Source organism: Bufo gargarizans, chromosome 2 (assembly GCF_014858855.1).
Source record: "Bufo gargarizans isolate SCDJY-AF-19 chromosome 2, ASM1485885v1, whole genome shotgun sequence".
Taxonomy (NCBI): domain Eukaryota; kingdom Metazoa; phylum Chordata; class Amphibia; order Anura; family Bufonidae; genus Bufo; species Bufo gargarizans.
Genome location: NC_058081.1, coordinates 436,934,694 through 436,956,695, shown reverse-complemented (window position 1 = coordinate 436,956,695; position 22,002 = coordinate 436,934,694). Strand labels below are relative to the sequence as shown.

The following is a 22,002-nucleotide window of genomic DNA, read 5'->3' as shown; positions in this document are numbered from 1 at the left end:
GCAGATTTTCGATTTTAATCCATTTTTTCCAGTAAGGCAAGGGTCAATAGCCAAACAAAACTCAATATTTATTGCCATGACCAACCATATATGGTCGTAAACTGCTGTAAGGACAGCTGGCAGGGCGCAGAAGGAAAGGAATGCCATATGGTTTTTGGAAAGCAGATTTCACTGGGATAATTTTAAGCTGCCATGTCACATTTGATGACCCCCCTGATGCACCCCTAGAGTAGAAACTCCAAAAAGATTACCCTATTTTGGAAACTACGGGATAAGGTGGCAGTTTTGTTGGTACTATTTTAGGGTACATATGATTTTTGGTTGCTCAATCTTACACTTTTGGTGAGGCAAGGGAACAAAAATAGCTGTTTTGGCACAGTTTTTTTATTTTTGTTATTTAATTTTTATAATTTTTTGTTATTTACAGGTTAGATCATGTGCTATTTTTATAGAGCAGGTTGTTACAGACCGAATAATACCAAATATGGCTACTTTTCTTGTTTTTTGTATCAGTTTTAGATAATAAAGCATTTTTTAAAGCATCATTTTTTAGTGTCTCCATAGTCTGAAGGCCCTAGTTTATTTTTTATTTTTTGGGCAACTGTCTTATGTAGGGACTCATTTTTTGAGAGATGAACTGACTGTTTTATTGTTACTATTTTAGGGTGCATATGACTTTTTTTGATTGCTTGCTATTGCACTTTTTGTGATGTAAGGTGACAAAAAAAGCAATTTTTTTTACACTTTCCAATATTTTTACATTGTTCACCTGAGGGGTTAGTTCATGTGATATTAATATACAGCAGGTTCTTACGGATGTGTCAATACCTAATATGTATACTTTTTTTTTTTTTTTTATTTATGTTTTAATCAATTTTATTTTATTTATTTTTAAATCATGTTTCAGTGTCTCCATATTCTGAGAGCCATTTAAAAAAAATATTTTTTAGGTTATTGTTTTAGATAGGGTCTCATTTTTTCAGGATGAGATGATAGTTTGATTAGTACTATTTTGGGGTGCATATGACTTTTTCATAGCTTGCTATTATACTTTTTGTCATGTAAGATGACATAAAATGGCTTTTTTGACACAGTTTTTTTTTTTTTTTTTTTTACAGTGTTCACCTTTTATACAGCAGGTCATTATGGACATGGAAATACCTACTATGTATACTTTTTTTTATTTATGCAAGTTTTACACAATGATATAATTTTCTAAACAAAAAAAAAATCATGTTTTAATGTCTCCATAGTTTCTTTTTATTTGTCTTAGGTATGGGATGAGGTGACAGTTAGATTTGTAGTATTTTGGGGGGCATACGCCTTTTTGATCGCTTGGTGTTGCGTTTGATGTTGCAGTGATGTAAGGTGACAAAAAATGATTTTTTAGCACAGTTTTTATTTAATTTTATTTCACGATGCTCACCTGAGAGGTTAGGTCATGTGATATTTTTATAGAGCTGGTCAGTACGGATGCGGCTATACCTAATATGTCTACTTTTAGGTTGGCCTGTCTTCCCTGCCATGGGGTCCCCATCACAGCAGTGCGAGGACCCCATGGACACTGGTACCCGTGAGAATACCGCATGTGTTTTCACTGATGCTGGAGCATACAGCAGGGGTCCAGCTATCAGTGACAGCTGGACCCCTGCCTCTGATCAGACGGGCACAGCTCCTGCACCTGCCCGATCAGCACGCCGTACCGATACTCTGCTGTGATTTCTGTCCCACATTTCTGAGCCGTACATTTTCGGCGCTGGTAGTGAACGAGTTAAAGTGTAACTGCCTACTGACCATTTTTATAATATACTTTAATTACTGAAATCATACTGTACATTTATATTAGAAAAATAGCTCATTTTTAGCCTTAGCAATGCTCCACTGTCTTCTGTTTACATAATACAGTCAGTGTTAGCAAGTCTCCACTGTTATGTAAACAGAAGACAGAGGAGCATTGCTCAGGCTCAAATGGTCCACTTTAGAGCTATTTTTCTAATTGAAATGTATGATTTCAGTAATTAAAGTATATTACAAAAACGGTTAGTATCACTGTTCTTACACATTACACAAATACAAATAGAATGGCAGTTACACTTTGATGTATTTGTGTTCCCTCCTTTTATTTATTTTGTTCCACCAAGGAGCCATTTGTACATAGCTCCTACAGTGGGACTCATGTTTTTTTTTCTTTACTGAGAGATGCTGTATGCTTTTCTTTTTGTTTAAAACAGAAGGGATTAGCTATGAATCTTGTTGCACTGCACAGTGATATAGAAGGTGAAAGATGTTCCTGTAATACTGATGGCACAGTACCTACAGAGCAGATTAACTATGAATGTCAATACTTTTTTATATTTATTTTTTCTATGTGTGGGTTAATGATAATTTTATATTATTATAGATATAGTGATACCAATTATGTGTACTTTTTTCACACAATGAAACATTTTAATTGTGAAATATTTTTTTTTTACATTTTTAGTCCCTCTAGGGGACTTGACCATATAATCCACTGCAGTACGCCAATGCTCCCATTTTATTAGGACCTACCCTTGGCAGGGCCTATTGGGAGTGCAAATATGGCAAACATGGCTTTACTGGATATGGCAAGCCTCCTTTTTCTGACAGCCTTTGTGGATATGGTAGAGGATACAGTTGAAAGGGGTTCAAAATAAATGATGATAACTCACATTATCAAGAGGTAAAATAAGGAAAAAAAATATTTCAGGACAATATGTAGATTCATATACTTTGATGGGAAATAGTTATCTATCTACCTGTTGCCTTTATAGCAACAGCTGTGTTTCAAATAAAAGTATTCTGCTGCCACTTTTCTAATATGAAATGCTTTTTATATTTATTTCACATTCTTTTTTTTCTCCATCATTCCAAGCTAATTAATTATCACTTAGCCGCCCGAAATGATAAAATGGAATTTGGAATGTGGATTTCTTTTCTCTCATTCCCAGAGGAGGCTTAACACAGACATTTTGTGTGCAGGGACAGCTGTGGCAATGTGCAACATCATTTCCTTGAAGTTAAAATCTGCAATTAATCTTCTCTTGTATTTCCAATTAACTAAATTGCTAACCTTGTTGTGCAAAGTAGAACTGCAATTGTGTAACCGCTTCAGGCAAACTTAGGACGAAAATTGAGATAATTAAATTAACGGGCTACAAAAGCCAATGCCTTTTATTGAGCTGATCAGTGTTGTCACATTTTGTCCACCACGGAGGACCAAAGAAAAATGTTCCTAATGAGAGGTGAAAGCTATGAGTCAGTTGGCCAGTAACAGTGCGGCTGTGTAATATGATACATCATCTATATCTTCAACTTTCATATTAAACACTGTAAATGTCCATACAAGTGTTTAGGCTTCCACAGCATCTTGGCACTATCTAGGAGTGATATTGCAGGTTTACTGTTCATTTACATCAACTTGAATTATTTTCAGTGTGGATACAAGCCACAAGTAACCTTACAATTATTGTAAAATCTAACTATAGTAGAGTGGTTACAATGCAGGGTAGAGAAACACTGAGGTCCATTAGCAGCCATGTAATTTCACCAAGACCAGTGAGGCCACGTTTCTGTGGAGCATAAAGGGTTATTCCCCCTGCAGCCCCCTGAAATGAATGAACATTCCATTAATTTCTATGGGAATTCCAGAGATATTAATGTACAGCACTCGACTGTCTCTGGATTTACCATAGAAATGATAGGGGATGGTGGATAGTGGATAAGTTCAAATAACCGGAATACTCCTTTGAGCCTAATAAACAAATATTGTAACGGACGTACTGAGACATATGGACATCGCCGCGACAGTGAGTGGCAGATCTTTGAGACTGGCAACACTTAGGTTTGATTTGACATGTTTACCCTGTGGATCAATAGGCGTCTGTCATTCTGGTACTGGCCACACCCTTAACCTCCAGGTGTTGCTATTGTGGTCATAAATTTAACTTTCCAAATTTATAGTTGTTTCTCCCACAATTCTGTGCGGTTTATAGCTTCAGTTGGACCTGTGGATATCTGTTGTTTGGATCTCGGCTGAGTTCTTGGTTCTGCCATAGCTTCTTTGAAGTTAAGTGTTACCTTTCCCTTTGTATTTTGGCTTTTCTGTGTGTTGCATTTCCTTGTCGTTTTGTATTAGGCCTTAGGGAGACTCCCGTTCATCCTTCCTTTTGGAGGAACAGGATGTCTCATTCCTGTCATTAGGGTTAGATAGGGCTTTAGGTATTCCTGTGTATGAACTCACCTACCTCTGGGGTCTGTTCATACTGGTAGTCAGTCAGCAGGGCTTTGATTAGGGTTTTCACTAGGTGGCCATCTTCCTTCCCTAGTTTTCAGGCCTTATTTCCTTTCCCCTTTCCCTCCTATGTTTGGTGTGGGGTTTCCCTCCCACACTATAGCGTGACAAGTATCCCATCCATTCTTCCCTCTGAGCCTTGTGGCAGCTCAGAGTCTATCCCCCTGAGGGATATTCTGCTCCCTGTTCAAACTCCTAGAACACTTCCATAAAAAAATACTTTTTAGCAGCCTATATGTGAATATTTTATGTATTTTGTTCTATAAAAAATGGGTGCATGGTTTTCTGGACATTGTTTGTTGTAGTCACACCATGTATTCTAGTTCCTGTTTGGCTCTTTAACTTCCTTCTTTGTTTGGACTTTTAGTATGGAAACTACCTTGATTGGCTTCTTCAATCAGACCATCACTGAGACCAAAGAGAGCTCCCTATAATGACTCAGTTAGAGCAATACTCTTCTGTGGGCATCGTTATCTAGGCCTATCAAGAGAACTGTCATCTCAATCCTATCCCCACAATTATATTGAGCATTACTCTACAGATAACAGTACAGCAGCAGACAATTGGTTCCCTATTTATATAGGAATGTATCTTTAGCCGACTGCTACAGAAGGATAATATTTTCTATTTCATTTCAATGGTATAGTACTGCAGACATTTGAAACAAAAAATGATTTCAATGAATGTTGGGGGGGAATTTGAGGGTAATATTTTAAGTCACTATTGCGGGAGTCTAGTACTTTGCACCAAATTTACCAAATATCATATGATGTTTGTTAAATCTGGTGCATATTTCTGGTGCATATTTAAACCTAACATTTCTGTGTAGAAAAGCTACTCCAATTGTCCTACTCCACCCTGTTACTTGAGTGAGTTTGCAACTTTTTTTGTGACTTTTTAAAAAGTATACCATCATTAACCTCTTCCATAAAACATAATGAATACAATAATTAACACATTCCCTGCCCAAGTCACAAGGAATACTGGCACATCTTTACAGCCCTACATTGCCAGGGATACTGACAGTAACATATTTACTATCATAGACCACCAATGCTGGCATTAATCCTTTTACTGCCCAGGAACACCAATAATTCAACTGTCATAGACTTCCAGGGATACAGACATATCCTCTTCACATCCCTAGACCACCAGATAATAGCCTTAACCTTCAGACCTGGATGTTCATAATGTGGTTTACCTTGATACTATATGTGGATTATGAGGAAGCTGTACATTAATACTTTTTTGTAGATTGTATTGCTCAGCTTACAGTACAATGGATAGTGCTCAGACCCCTAACTGCCCTGTTCAATGGCCCCATCAATGCTGAGGTGTCATTCCTTTATTATTCCTACTATATTTTTTGAATTACTTGCTATTAGCTTTCAGTAAGGGTACAGAGGGGTGGTAACAAGTTGGGGTGTGTCCCTGCCCAGTCTGAAAATGGCAGCACTGATTGGATAGAGTTACCAACTTCTTACCTCCCCTCTGTACCCTGACTGCAGACTGCTAGCAATTCATTCATAAATTCTAGTAGAAATAATAAAGGAATGGCAGAACATACAGACATAAGAATAGATGTTCAAGAATTGTTATCACATGGGGAATGCATGAAGTTAATAAAACAGGCATGGCAGGAGTGGTGAAAGGTCCTCTTTAAGGCTAGCTACTTGCTTAACCTAAATGTGTACCATTTTCTTGCATGCTTGTTTTAAAATAGTATATTGTTGAATGCTGAAAATCACAAAAATATTGTAACTTACATTTATATCTTCTAAATCTAAGAAGTTTAATATTACTCCATTTCGTTTCCAGATGATGGGAGGACGTAGCGTTCCATGAATTGCACAGGTTAGCACAGTACTTAATCCAACAGTTATAGTAGTCATGATGACCTTCTTATCTGGATCAAGAGTGAGCTGGACAACCTCTAAAAAGAAGAAGGAGAGGGACATTTTTAGTATGAAGTCCTAAGATTTATTATTTCAGGTGGAATAAGGAGAAAATAGGAGTTATCTGCTCTTCAACTAACAATTGTAAAATGTCCTTTAAGGCGGATTATAAGAGGACACAAGACCGTCATAACATATAATCATATTTCTTCATATTCAGACACTACTCATCCTTCAGACTCAAATGTGTGTTTCAGAGTTCCGGATAGTGATGCTGGATTCATCAAACTTCAATGTCTAATATATTGTACTTAAAGGGGTTGTATGAGTTCAGAGCTGAACTCGGACATATCCCCATTTTCACCCAGGCTGCCCCCCTAATATGAAATGAAATGCTCCTATGCCCTGGACTAATTATTTTTTGGGGAGATACAGTGATGTACCATGGGTAAAGCTAGGCGGATGCTTCCGACTAGCAGTGAGCCCGGTGATGTCACTGTAAAACAGCTAAGGCCGACATAAAGCCATCAGTGTCAGGGATGTCACCAGCAACACTGCTAGGTGGTAGCCTCCTTGTCAGTACTTGAACCCAGGGACTCCTATGTTCCAGATGGCAGCTCTTCCAACTGAGCTATTCAGCTTTCTGGACAGCTCTTGTGCCTCTTGTTCTGTTCCCACCTCCCTGGTTTGCTCCACCTTGTTTCCTGATTGGACAACCTATTTAAACCCAGCCTTGCACTTCCTGCTTTGCGAGATTATTGTGCTCTCAGTCTGTAATCAAGCTACTCTCTCCTGTGCTGCTGTTAATCCCAACGCTTAGAGATGAGCGAATCAAAGCTGATGAAGTCAAATTCACTCCGAATTTCAGGAGACATTTGATTCTGAACAAATGCGAATTTCCTTGCTCTTCGTGCTAACGAATCACAATTTTTCCTAGCATGGCAGCTATCCGACTACAATGGCGGCTACACGTGTAAATGGGGCAAGGAACTCTGGGAAGGCGGGATGACCCATAATGCCATGCATGCAGCCAATCAGCAGCCAGCCCGGTGATGTCACAGCACTATAAATACGGCGGCCATTCACTATCATACTTTGTTCAGGGACAGATGTGTATGCAGGCGCTAGGGAGAGTGAAAGAAAAACTAATTGTCAAACAAAAAAAAAAAAATAAATAACAAAGCAGTTTACTAGTGCAGGGAAAGGATAGTGAGAGGAATCATTTCACAGGCAGGGAGAGACGTGTGCAGATGCTAGGGAGAGTCATAGGAAAATCCTCATTCTGAAAAAAAGTGATTTACAAGTGCAGGGAAACAGATAGTCTCATAATACAGCTCTGTCATTCCAGTAATTAGTTATTGGGGTGCAAGTGCTATGTTAAAAAGCCTTTTAGTGGCTTTTATCTGTGGAAAAAAGATAAATATATATGCAGGTCACTTTTGCTGGTAACCGCGCTGACATCATTTAGTGGCCTATTTCAATACAATACGAGAAATATTTACACAGGTCACTTTTGTTGTTATTTACGCTAAAAGCGTTTCTTGTCATATTTCACTACAATACGAGAAAAATAGACGCATTTCACATTTTGTGTCATTTGCGCTAAAAGCGTTTTGTGTCATATTTCACTACAATATGAGAAAAATAGACGCAGTTCACATTTGGTGTTATTTGCAGTAAAAGCGTTTATTGCCATATTTATAGAGAAAAAGAGAAAAATAGACTACAGGTGAAACACGAAAAAGTTGAATATTGTGCAAAGTTAATGCAATAATGCAATGCAACTTAAAAGGTGAAACTAATATATGAGATAGACTCATTACATGCAAAGTGAGATATTTCAAGTCTGTATTGGGTATAATTTGGATGATTATCGCTTAGAGCTTATGAAACCCCAAAGTCGCAACTTTCAGGTACCCTTTGCTCGGGGGGTATGGATTAATTAGCTGACTAGAGTGTGACACTTTGAGCCTAGAATATTGAACCTTTTCACAAAATTCTAATTTTAAGCTGCATTAATGCAATTCCTTTTAATCTGCATTACTGCAATAAATAGACTTTTGCACGATATTCTAATTTTTCGAGTTTAACCTGTAAGTTCATATTTGCTGTTATCTGCCCTAAACGCCCTAGACTTATTGTCATAACTACAATATGAGACAAATAGATGCAGTTCACATTTGGTGTTATTTGCACTGAAAGCGTTTCTTGTCATATTTCACTACAATACGAGAAAAATAGATGCATTTCACATTTTGTGTTATTTGCGCTAAAAAGCATTTATTGTCATATATTTAGAGAAAAATATTCACAATTCGCTTTTTCTGTTATTTACGCTGAAATCGTTTTGTTTCCAATTTTAAATCCTTTAGTAAATAAAGATAAATATATTTGGCACTTTTAGGTTTTTTTTAATTTGTTTTTAATTGAATTAGTTCAGCTAAAAGTATGTCAGGCAGAGAAGTGCCAGACCCTGCACAGGGGAGTGTCAGGGGCGTAAATGATTCTGGTGCAGGCACAGGTCGCAGCAGATCAAGGGGGCGTGGCAGCAGTTTTTTTTCCTGAGGCCTCAGGTCCACATGTCAGATAGCGGTCATGTCTTGACCAGCAACCTAGCGGTTCTTGATTGGTTGACTGGATCTTCGACTTTGTCGCAAGTGACAGCAGCACCAGCAGCCTAAGTCTAGAGTCACTGATGAGCAGCTTTCTTCACCCGCATAGTAAAGAAACTAAACACCAGCAGCAGCAGGTTGACCTGGAGCAGAACCTGAACCAGCAGGTGGTCGCATGCATTGACAGCATCCTGCCAGCCGCTGGACTACTGGGTAGCCAAACTGGATTTGTGGCTGCAACTGGCCGAATTTGCTCTGGAAAAGCTGTCCTGCCTGGCCAGTAGTGTGGCATCAGAGCGGGTGTTTAGTGCGGCGGGGGCCATATTTACCCCAAGAAGAGCTCACCTGCCCACCTAAAATATGTAAAGACTTACTTTTGTTAAGATGAATCAGGCGTGGATCAGCCAGGATTTCCACTCACCAATGCCTGATGCTTCAGATTAGATCATCCATCTCCACACTATGTCACCGTGCTAATCTGTGGTATCATCTTGCTTCTGCTGTTGCTGCCATTTTCACACTATGTCACCTTGCCACTCTGTGGTATCATGCTGCTGCTGCTGTTGCTGCCATCTCCACACTGTCACCTTGCCACTTTGTGGCCTCCTGATGCTACCATGTCCATACTATGTTACCTTGCCACTCTGTGGTATCATGCTGCTGCTGCTATTGCTGCTATCTCCACACTATGTCACCTTGCCACTTTGTGGCCTCCTGATGCTGCTATGTCTACACTATGTCACCTTGCCACTCTGTGGTATCATGCTGCTGTTGCTGCCATCTCCATACTATGTCACCTTGTCACTCTGTGGCCTCCTGATGCTGCTGTTGCTATCTCCACACTACTGTATGTCACCTTGCCACTCTGTGGTCTCCTGATGCTGCCATCTCCACACTATGTCACCGTGCCACTCTGTGGCCTAATCATACCGCTGATGTCACCTCCACACTTTGTCATTGTTCCACTTGGTGGTCTCCTCATGCTGCTTCCACCTCACCACTATGTCAAAGGGCCACTTTGTGTTCTTCTCATGCTATTACCACCTTCCCAACTCTATGATATGGTTGATATTGTCCTTGTTTGGCCTTCTTGTTTGGCCGTTAATTGACCTTTCTTCTGATCGGTCAAAAGAAAGGAAAAATGAGATGCACATTGGTTCCTGTCTGTGTAGCAGGTGTAAGGCCTGTATGGTTGCAACAGAATTGACTTATGATTTGGTAGCCAAAAGCAGGAGTGGGTACAAAACACAGAAGACATGTAAATATTACCTTCACGGGTCATCTCTGTTTTAGATGCACTCCTGTTTTTTTGGCATTACCAATAGTCATGGATTACTGAGCAAATGCTGACCGAGTGAAGAAGTATGCTCCCCAGACAGGATCTATTTTTTGGGGGGGTTATTGTTCTGACGGATCAGAGGAAGGGAAAAATAATCAGTGACTTCCACACAAACTTACTGCTGACACCCTCTCCACTCTGTTGAAGGGGCTCTACTTGTATAAGTGTTTAATAGAACAGGTTCTGTAGACATCTATGTGGAATCAGCTGACAAGGGTGTAAAAGGAGTGTGCTTATTTTTTACGCTAACATGGACCTGTAAGGCAGAGTTAATAATTGAGTTATTTGGTCAGTTTTGGCCACGTGCCAAAATAAGTGAAGTGTGCAGTGATTCTAAGAGCGATGCCTATCATCTGCATGCCATACTGACTGACAGTATTATTTCCCTACCCCAGCACACTCCCTATACGTGTTACTGCAAGGCACAGTGTTCTACACCCATATAAAGGCTCTATGTAGCCTGGAAATAGCCGTTTTATATCGCGATTTGTTGCAAATATAGTAGGATCGAAGCAAATTTTTTATGAAAATTAGGCAAACCGGCTGAATAAAATGTTTGAGAAATTCATTCATCTCTACTCATGCTCATCCTGTGCATTGACCACTGGCTTCCTCCTGACTATGGTATTTGCCTACTTTTATAATACTGACGCTCATCCTGTGCATTGACCACTGGCTTCCTCCTAACTACGTTATCGGACGTGCAATTACCCCAAGTAGTCGCAATAAAAGACTCCGAACCAGACCCGGACTGTTACACTCCTCCTAGCAGTGTAAAAATATAAACAAAAAAGCCCTTGCCCTGCGCGATACAGCCCAGGGCAAGTGAGAGCATTGGAGCATGAAATACATGTCAGGGGGGCTGCCTAAATCAAAATAGGGATATGTCTGGACTCAGCTCTGGTAGAGAAAGAGTTGGTCGGCACTCCTAGTCGCTGAAGGTGGTGCTCAGTGGTTATTCAAAGTCAGATATAGTAAACCACGGCACTCCACGGCACTGAAGATTCTTTATTCCATCAAACATTATAAAAATCCATTGGCCAATGTTTTGGTCTAACCTAAACCTTGTTAACGGCCGTAATCTTGGCAGCATGCCATCCTCCCTACAGCTACTCTGCTGCCAAGATTACGGCTGTGAACAATGTCTAGGTTGAACCGAAACGTTGGGTTCTTATTAATTTTGGATGGAATAAAGAACCTTCACTATTTTGAAGGGATTGTGCCACAAAAAATATTCTACATTTTTAAAACCAGTGCCTACAACTGATTACTTTTGTAATTGGATATAATTAAAAATGTAGTATAGTCCCTGGGTTATTCAAATAAAATATATCTGTATAGCACCACCTGCTGTTTGTTCATTTATTTCTCTGTCCACCTCGCTGAGATGGTCGCACATGCTCAACTCAACTGCTACCGGCCATATCTACCATTGCTATGACATTAGCAGAGAGAAAGCGGCATCAGAAAGGAAATGCCTCCTCAGAATAGACATGCACCCTGAGAAAGGACAACCGGACCTGTGATAGGCCGCTTTCATGAGTTCGTATTGAAATCCGTTCATATTCTGGCTCTGGATTAGGTAAAGGTCCTGGATGATATATCATCAGTATTGTCATCAGTAGAGGTGAGCTAATTGCTCTTCGGATCCAAGATCCAAAGTCAATTCGTTCCCCAACTTCGTTTTGATGCTGTACGGAGACCTGTCTCCGCAAAGCATTAAAATGTATTTGTTGTACAGAGGCAAAATTAAGTCCGAAGTCTTACAAGACTTCAGTCTATAACTTCAGGCTTTGATCCTACAACTTAAAAAATATTTTAAAACAGCAATCCGGAGTTGGCTTTGGTAGCGGCTGGTACCTTAGTACTGAAGTCGACTTCGGATAGCTGTTTTGAAGTTGTACAATCGAAGGCCGAAGTTATTCACAGAAGTTTTGTGGGACTTTGGACTTAGCAAATTTTGGATCCGAAGCATGATTCGCTCACCCATAGTTATCAGTATTGCTTCAGGATTTCATCAAGATTTACATGTGTATTCCTTCCTCCCTGAATTTTTTATGCACTCCCATAGACTGTAATTAGAGATGAGTAAATTTTCTGAAAGTTCGATTCGGCTGATTCAACAAATTTTACAAAAAAAATTGCTTCGTGACTAATTACTTTGTTTTTTTCTTTTTTTGTAAGTAGCGGGTGCAATGACAGGGAGCCGCGATAACACTGCCCCCCCCCCCCCGTCATTGCACCCCTCAGATGCTGCGTTCATATATGATCGCAGCATCTGAGTCCAAAAATGGTGTAAAATTAACATTATAAACTTGCCGCCTCCATTTGCTCGCGAGGTGCCGGCCGCTGCCATCTTGCTTGAAGATCTGGCCGGCCGGTGTGGTGACATCATATGTCACCACGCACGGGATTCTGGACGAGATCTTCAATCAAAATGGCGGCTGGAGGCCTGTAGCGAGCAAAGGGAGGAGGTAATTTTGAATTTTTTAGTATTTTATAGTATTTCAGGTTAAATAGATTTTCTAACATGACGCACAAGGAAATTCAGGTTTCAGGCGAATCAAATTTATCCTGAAATTCGGATCAAATTCCACTTCCTGGTATTCGATTAGCTAATCTCTAAATGTAATTTACGCATTTGGAAATAAATGCACATAAAACTCGTACGTGCTGTCTATTTCGAATACTGACGGAAATTATACACCCATCTATTCATTAACATTAGCAACAGATTATGATACAGAAAATTCAGGACATATACAGATTGTAAAAACACTCGTGTGAAAGAGGCCATAGGGAGAGAACTGCAGCAGAAACAGCATGTCCCCTGAGAGAGAAAGGACACGCCCCATAAGCTGCCTGTTATTGGACCGATGAATAGGGAGATCTCCGGGTCCATGTGAGGTACAGGACTGGTTCTAGCTTTGTTAGAAAGAGATGATAAGTTACTATATTATGTGCGATTTTAATTTTTTACATTAATCATGGCATAATCTCTTTAATGGGGTTTTCCAGGATTTCAAACACAGAACAATACCTGTCCACAGGTTCTGACAGAGACACTTTATACTGTAATTCTCACGTTTTTCATTTCCTTGTCGTTTCTGTTATGTTAGCTATAAGCATTTCTATCGATACTATTCAATAACACACTACTGAATTCCTTGCAATGATCAGATGAACATTTAAAACGGAAAATGCGGCCTTACCCCATTCACTTCAATGGCACTGAGCTGCGGTACTATACACTACCCACAGACGGGCCTTTATTAAATGCCATCTGACACGTGGCATTGTGCACGAGATCTCAGATTTGTGCATTTTGACGGTGCCGGTGCCGAATGAACGAATAACCCATTCTGCTGGTAATATCTGCATATAGCATGACGTATTCTAAGCATTTTGTATGAAGCATATATAGTTGATAGAAATGAATGTGTGAATATGTGCTAAGGCATGGAACGGGTTACAGGTTCTCACACTTTTACTTAAAACAAAATAAATTTGCTGTAATAACAGTGACAGGACTGTACTGCTTCGGTGACATGGAAATTCACACTTTTACATCTGCTTAACATATTTCTTTTTCATCTTTAATCCTGTCTAGGGGTTTATTTTCTGCTAAATGAATGTTCGGCTGCCTCCTCAACGTTTCTTCTAATCACATCTCGCAAGGTGTTACATGTGGTGTTGATTTATCACAGGAATCTTCTTCCTAGTGTCATCTGCAGACTGCCAATGGCAATCATAATTTAACAATAAGACATCTATAATTGAGGTCGTTGGAGAGAGCAGGTATAAATGAGTACATACAGATCTAACCACATGAATTTTGAATGCTCTAGAAATAATTCTCTCTGCAGAGACACTTTATACTGCAATTCTCACGTCTTTCGTTTTCTTGTCATTTCTGCTATGTTAGCTATAAGCATCTATGGATACTATTCAATAATCATCAATATGTCAAACTGGCACAGCCCTATAATTATATGCCTGAAGAATCCTTAGAATGAAATATCATCCATATGCCTACAGCTGAAATAACATAGAAATTCAATGTATTTGTCACGAGGGTGTAAAGAGCCACGCCTGACTCCGTTGTACCCGGGGTCAGGAGGTCGCAGCGGTTGGCTGTGCGCTCTATGTAAGATAGGGATGTTTCCTTATTGTAGCTTTCTGGGTTTGTTTTGCAAACCCTTTTGGCTCACTCAGGGATCCGTAGCTCCTTCTCTCAGCTGTTCCTTGTCCAGCACTCCCAATCCTCCTTATATTCCCCTCTCACACTTCTCTGGTTGCCAGATATAGAGCTTCCTGCCTGGACATCTATTCTGACCCACTGGAGCTGTGTTGCTGCGTTCTCTTCTTGTTGCTTTAGAACGCTACCCTCCGGATCCCTGTTGGACCTTTGTGGACAGTTGTTGTCATCCACCTGGGTGTTTGTGTTTGTCTGTCCTCTCCCTGGTGTTTCCCTCTTAGTGCAGTGGTGAAGACTAGCGATCCCACCGGCCCGTTCATTATCTAGGGCTCATTTCAGGGAAAGCCAGGGTTTAGGCACGTGATCGCCGCACGGGTGAGGAACCCGTCTAGGGACGTCAGGGCAGTCAGGTGCCAGCCGCAAGGAGAGTTAGGGGTCACCACCTTTCCCTCTCCCTTGGGCAGGACTTTCCCTTTTTCCTCCCTGTGCGTGTTGCCGGTCATTACAGTATTGAAGGGTTTTCTGTTTAAAAGGATTCTTGTGTAGGGTTTGCACATTTCTGAATGCCTTCTACTGATCAGATGTACACCTAAAACGGAAACAAATTGGGTATTGTTCATGCATTGCAGAAAAAATGTCCACCCCATATCTACCAAATCCACCTTCATAATGCATTTTCTTAATCATCTGTTCTCCTCTAGATAGACGGAGGCCTATGAAAATATTCTCATACAAATACTGCGTCATGTTCCTTGTCAAGGAATGGTTCTCTTTGGACAAGCTCCATTTATTAAAGGATCCCCTGACTATAAGCTAGTCACAGAGAGCACTCCAATGGGAGCTAAGATCTGTGGTGGTATATGGAAGTATTTATTTCCTGTGCAGTGCCACCAGAAGAGAAAGGAAGCATTACACAGATGTCCACCCCATATCTACCAAATCCACCTTCATAATGCATTTTCTTATTCATCTGTTCTCCTCTAGATAGACAGAGGCCTATGAAAATATTCTCATACAAATACTGCGTCATGTACCTTGTCAAGGAATAGTTCTCTTTGGACAAGCTCCATTTATTAAAGGGTCCCCTGACTATAAGCTAGTCACAGAGAGTACTCCAATGGGAGCTAAGATCTGTGGTGGTATATGGAAGTGTTTATTTCCTGTGCAGTGCCACCAGAAGAGAAATGAAGCATTACACAGATCTCATTGAAGTCAATAGGCTGTATGTGTTATGCATAGGTCATTCAGAATGTGAGATGATGTTTGCGGTTAAAAGGGTTCTCCAGGAATAATTTAAAATGGCTGACAGCAACTCATACTAGCATGTAAGCAGGACTGTTTGCCACCGCTTGCAATGCTGCCTACAGGGTAAGGGGGCTCACTACACTGCTCTACAATAGATGATAATAATGCAATCCTGCCTATGATATGCCATCATGGCTGAGCAGCCTGACAGGAAAAGTCACCAATGTATACTATAAGGAAGTGCCACAAAGTAGTGTGTAATAAGGCCCTGCCCTCGCATCCTTCTAGGCAGCTCTGTAAGTGGTTGCAACTAGTCCTTCTCACATTCTAGGACAGGTTGCTGCGGGCCATTTTCAAATAAATCCTGGAGAACACCTTTTATTTCTGCTCTGGTTTATTGATGAAGGTTTTTATAATGGGAGTGGGGGTTGGAGACCCTATTATTACATCATAATTTTCAGATAGGGTATGTACATTTTCATGATTTCTCCTTATTGCCATCCACTGATGTTTAAAGAAGCAACACCATGTGCTGGTGCTGGCTATGGGTGACAACCCAAAGAAACTTTGACGACGTGGAGGAATCAGAGTCAGACCCACAGTTGAAATGAAGACGTATTGACTTTGCTAGACTGGAAAAATGTCCCTATCCTTTTCGCAATTTTTCCTCTATAAAACAGATATAAAGCAGATTTGTATGGATACTGTGAGGTTATATTTCTTCATTGTGGATTGATTATTCTCTTGTTTTTTCTACATATTAAGTACTGCCATCACAAACTTACCTGTCTGGCTCCAACGGCGAGATCTCCAGCTGCTCTGGTAGTTGCCCTCTCCATTCTATCTGCAGCTTTACGTCTTATTATGGGCTACAGTGTATCGCTGGGAAAAAAACTGGAGAAGCATTCCTAGACAAAAGGTTTAAGGCCTCCTGCACACGACCGTAGTTTTGGTCCACACCTTATACATATTTTTTGTGGATTGATATGGGACCATTTGTTTCAATGATGCAGACAGCACACAGTGTGTTGCCCACATCAGTATTTCCATTCTGCAGCCCCGCAAAGAAAAATAATTTTGGAAAATATCCAATTATTGTCCATGTTATGGACAAGAATAGGCATTTCTTTTAGAGGTCAATACATACCGATCCGCAAAATTCAGAACCCACATGGGTGGTACCAGTTTTTGTTTCAGATACTCAATTTACAGACTGCAAAAACAGATATGGTCGTGTGCAGAAGGCCTTAAAGATGAACTAAAGTTAACAAACAACATGCGATATTTGATTAGTTTGGTGTAAAATGCTCCAAAGCAGACTCAAGGAAAACTGACTTCAGATTTTACCCTCACAATAAATTCCCCCCACTGTTGTCAATTTATTTTAGTAAAGGTCCTGATAAGGCCTCCTCCTCCCGTGGCCGTATTGCGGGCCGCAGCACGGCCACAGGGTGCACACGTTCGTGTGCAAGAGGCCTAAGGAACAGACAATTAAAAAAAAAATTATGAAGGCAAGCACATTTACTTTATAAAAATTAACATTTTGAAGGTTGGAAAACAAGACAAAATGCTCAACCTACTCATTCCCATAAATATTGAAATGTAGACATTCATGCATTTTTTACTACATTTTAAATGAGAAACTAAGATAAATTGATAAAAAATCTGACAATGCAGAACTGCTTTCTGTCAAGCAAAAATATTGTACTTAAGCATTTCCGGAAAGCTTAATGAATACTTTTAGCAATCAGTTGTATGATTAGCTGAGAACATATAACCATCTGAAATACTGCACTAAAATTCTTGCAAAGAGCAATGTTCATAATAAAATGATTTGGGAGGGAATGTAATTCACAGCTATGTGTTTCTTTTAATAAATAATTCATGATATTTACATATGTTCTGATTTTTAACTTCCCAAAGCAAGCAACTCAAGTTAAGACACATAATTATAAGGGTGCAAGTCCAGGCTATGTATGACACCTACATCCTCATGTAAGCAGCTGTTTAACCATTCTTTTTCACTGCATAGCATTACAAGGACCATAGATTTATTAAGTCATTGTGCTTAAAGTAATTACAGTTTATAGATTATTTTAGAAAATGTGAGGTAATCATTTAAACGGCAAACCCACAATAAAATGTTATCTCTTGTGACCACTTGGAAAACACATATATTAAGTGGAGGAAATTTTTTAATAAAAAAGTTGGAGTCCACCTCACCCACTTTACCTGATATGTATGTTGGAAAAATTAGAAGAGGTGCTTTATACTGTAAATATTGCACTCATTCTGTTTAAATGTCAGTAGGTTGGGACAGATGGAAAGTGAGCCATAACTGGAACCCTATCCACTTTCCCTGTCTAATTGCAGTGCAAGCCCTAGATAGCAAGTCTGCAACTGGTCAATGTTTTTTTACTCTGCTAGGGTGCAAGACAAACAACACAAAGGAACACCAATAAGTACACCAATAAGTTCTACTAGACTTCTATTAGAAAGATACAAAATTATATACTAATGGTATGTTAATTCCCTTTCTGCCAACCCATGAGCAGTAAGAAAAAAAATTAAACTGTATTATTCATTATTTTATTTGGATTGCACCAAAAGAAGGCCTCTGTCATGGCCGACAATTTCTCTTCTGAATGCACCTTGACCTTGTTGTAAATTGCACCAAAGTTTAGCACAAATTGACACCCCTTTAAGAAAAAGCCACAGTGCCTAACATGTCAATGGGTGTGTGACTTAGCAGAAGAGGGGTGTTACTTAGTGGGAAAGAAGACACATGGCCTAAAATGTGGCATTTGCACCAAAATTCTAGTGTAAAATTCTACTTTAAAGTAAGACAACCAATAAAGTCAGACAAAAGTAGCAAACCATGCACCAAATTAATCGTCCAGCATGAGCCACTGTGATAAATGTCATGTATGTTTAGACAGCCTGTCTATGTTTACATCATAAAAAGAAATTACAAGATGGCGCCTGGCACACCACGTGCCTAAGGTCTCAAACAGTAAACAGTTACCGGAGCGGATCGAGGTAGGGAAGAATCCCCGGGACCTGACAGCCTCCAGATATCGAAGTCCTTTCTAAAGGAAGCCGTGGCAGATGCTCTAGAGCCTTTGAGCTCAGACCTAAAGGCCATTCGAGAAGACGTGTGCCATATAGGCAAGAGAGTTGAATCTCTAGAATAGGAGCATACAGCAATTATAACACATCAAAGCTCAGTATCCACCTCCTTGGTTCACTGTCAGACCCATATCAACTCCTTGTATACAGCACTTGAAGACCAGGAGAATCGGGGTAGGCACAATAATCTGCGTTTCAGAGGTATTCCGGATTTAATGCCCCTGGGGACATATCTAATACAATAGTCCAGATCTGCCTAAACTTACTGGGACCAGATTCTGTGCATGAGATTACAATAGAAAGGGCACACAGGGCATTGCATCCAAAGCCTCAACCTTCTTAACTGCCTTCTGATATCATCCTCAAATTCCTGCACTTTCCGACCAAATTATTTCTACTATATTATGGGAAGACAACACCATCACAATTTACCAGGATATAGCGCAATCCACGCTGTGAAACCACTCACAGATTGGCTGCACTCTCAAAAGATTTTATACAGATGGTCTTTCCCCTTCGGTCTATCCTTTATTCATGAGGGACGCCGTCTATCTATCACGTCTTACAACAACCTGAAGAAGGTTTATAATCACCTCAAGATCTCACCATCACAGATTGAAAATTGGGAGATGGCCCAGGATTTATCTACACTTCCAGAGCTACCTACTTTCACACCATGGGAACTAGCACTCCAAGGCACCAAAAAAACAAGAGAAGGGCTACAAGTTCAACACCAAGGAGGCTACCACTCACAGATGCCTGAGGATGGATATGGTTGCCCAAGAAACAAGTCTCCAAGAGACTTATCTCAGTGACAATGGCGTTCATGCTATTTAACTGCTCTTTCTAAAGTTCAGATTTTTCCGCCATTTAAACCTTCCGTTTAGCAATTCTGGCTTTTTCTACCTTATATTATATTTCTTAAGCCTAGATATGTGACTCATATATGGCATCCCCTTCCTCCGATTATGCTTACACCTATTTCTTTATTTTCTTGAGCTTTGTGGGGGAAGGGAATAAAAAATTTACATTATTTATTTTTCCATTTTCCAGTGACCTTTCTCCCAAATTATGGTTGACATATGTGTGACTTCCTTTAACGTTCCCATCCAAACGCAGCCAGATCTTCTCTTACTTAAGAAAAAATCAGGCTTAATCACAACATGCACAGTTTTAAGCATTGGCTAAAAACACATATTTTCAGGGTGGCCTATCGCCTCCCTTGATCTAACCTCCCATAGCCCATTTATCATTCCCTGAAGCTGAGCCTCCACTGCACCCAGAAGCACTTCATATACTGGTTGTTGACCGGTTCATGTGGCTTTATATCTCCTCTATTTTCCTAAGATGGCTGGACTATTGTACATAACAAGCACTTCTACCTTTTGTGTCACAACTATCCCCTCAAAGATTGTAAGCTCTTGTGAGCAGGGCCCTCATTCCTCTTGCTGTAATAATCGACTTGTCTGTTGCTATGTTATTTATGACTGTTTGTACATGAACCCCTGAATTGTAAGGCGCTGCGGAATATGTTGGCGCTATATAAATAAAGATTATTATTATTAGTTAAAAAAAGGAGACATTTTCAGTCCTCATGCTTCAAGAAACACATTTTAAATTCGATAGATACCCTGACCTTTCCCATTCCATCTTTTCAGAATGGTATCACTGCGGTCAGGATTCCTCAGCCTCCAGGAGTGTGAGTATCGGAATCCGGAAGGACCTCCAATTTACATACTTGTCACATGTTCAAGATAAAGAGGAGAGATATATTCTACTCAAAGGGGTTATATCCAACCAGATCTGTTAGATCATGCTCCTGTATTTCTTACCATCTCCGCCAAAGGCTCCATAGAGCGAGCTGAAACATTGCTGTCTACACATTGGTGAATAAATACCCTTTTTTAACGGATATCTGTGTGCTGTCTTGGACTCTTTTTTAATATATTCAGCTGGATCCAAGTCCGGGATCCGTTTCAATGAATTGCACCACCTTGGATTTGTGTTCTGCTCATCTATTTTTTATACATATTTTTTATACATATATATATGAGCAGCTACATAAGCAGTCTTTATCAGATATATATATTTATCAGATATATATATCTCATTGAACTCACTACATTTCGTGGATCCGTTAAAAACCTACAAAATAATGCCTCAACAAAATTTTACCTACATTCCCAATTTAAATATTATGCCTATGGAGACAAGGCATCTAAATGTATGATGCAACACATAAAGCAGAGGAGATCTCATAATTATATCCACAAGATTAAGGTTCCTGATGGGAGAGATGTTTTCACTACCTCGGCCATTGCTGCCCAATTCCAAAAGTTTCACTATTCCTTATATAATCTGAAAGAGACAGAATTAGCAAATCAGGCCCCTTCTCCCACACTAGAGCTGATGAGCTACTTTCTTAGCTCCCTGTGTTTGAAAACTCTATCAGACACTCAAGCCCTAATCCTACAGATTCATTTCACCCTAGACGAATTAGAGACAGCAATTAAACAGCTTCCCAATGGGAAATGCCCTGGACCAGACGGTTTCCCAGCTTTATACTACTACACCTTCCATAAAACTCTAGGACCTTATTTGCTTTCAGTATGCAACAGTTCCTTATCTGAAACTCCTCTTTCAGTGGATATGACTGAGCTCTTGTCTAGCTGATTCCCAAGGAAGGAAAGGATAGGTCTCATTGCGCAAACTAAAGCCCAATATCCCTATTGAACTTAGATTTAAAATTATTAGCCAAGATGCTGGCCAACCTCCTGTCCCATCTTCTCCCCTCTCTGATACACAAAGACCAGGTTGGCTTTATACAAGGAAGAGAGTGCAGGGATAATACAGCAAGGGTCATTAATGCCATATATCATTCCAGGAGAGCTAAGTTCTCTCTAGTCCTTCTCAGTACTGATGCTGAGAAGGCCTTTGATAGGGTTAGCTGGGAGTAAATGGGTGAGGTATTTGTAGCATTTGGGCTTCCAGATTCATTTATTAAAGCAATATTTTCCCTATATACAAATGCTTCAGCCTCTGTCATTATACATAACTCTGTCTCAGCCCCATTTAAAATTAGGAACGGTACTAGACAGGGATGTCCCCTATCCCCTCACCTGTTTGTGCTAGGATACATGGTCAAGATCATAAAACAGCAGCATTCGCAGACAACTCACTCATTATGTCCTCCAACTGTAAAAAAAAAAGCTTTACTCTACATATATCACATCTTAAAACAGTTTGGTTTTTGCTAAAATTTTTAAATTAAT

General features: G+C 39.9%; 1 protein-coding gene across 1 annotated transcript in view; it reads right to left on the bottom strand.

Annotated features, from left to right (window-relative positions):
* Positions 1-22,002, bottom strand: part of FSTL4 (follistatin like 4) — a 748,534-nt gene that overhangs the window by 197,175 nt on the left and 529,357 nt on the right. The window contains exon 5 of the mRNA XM_044277373.1: positions 6,079-6,245. Coding sequence (XP_044133308.1) covers positions 6,079-6,245 — 167 coding nt within the window. The remainder of the gene's footprint in view (positions 1-6,078; positions 6,246-22,002) is intronic.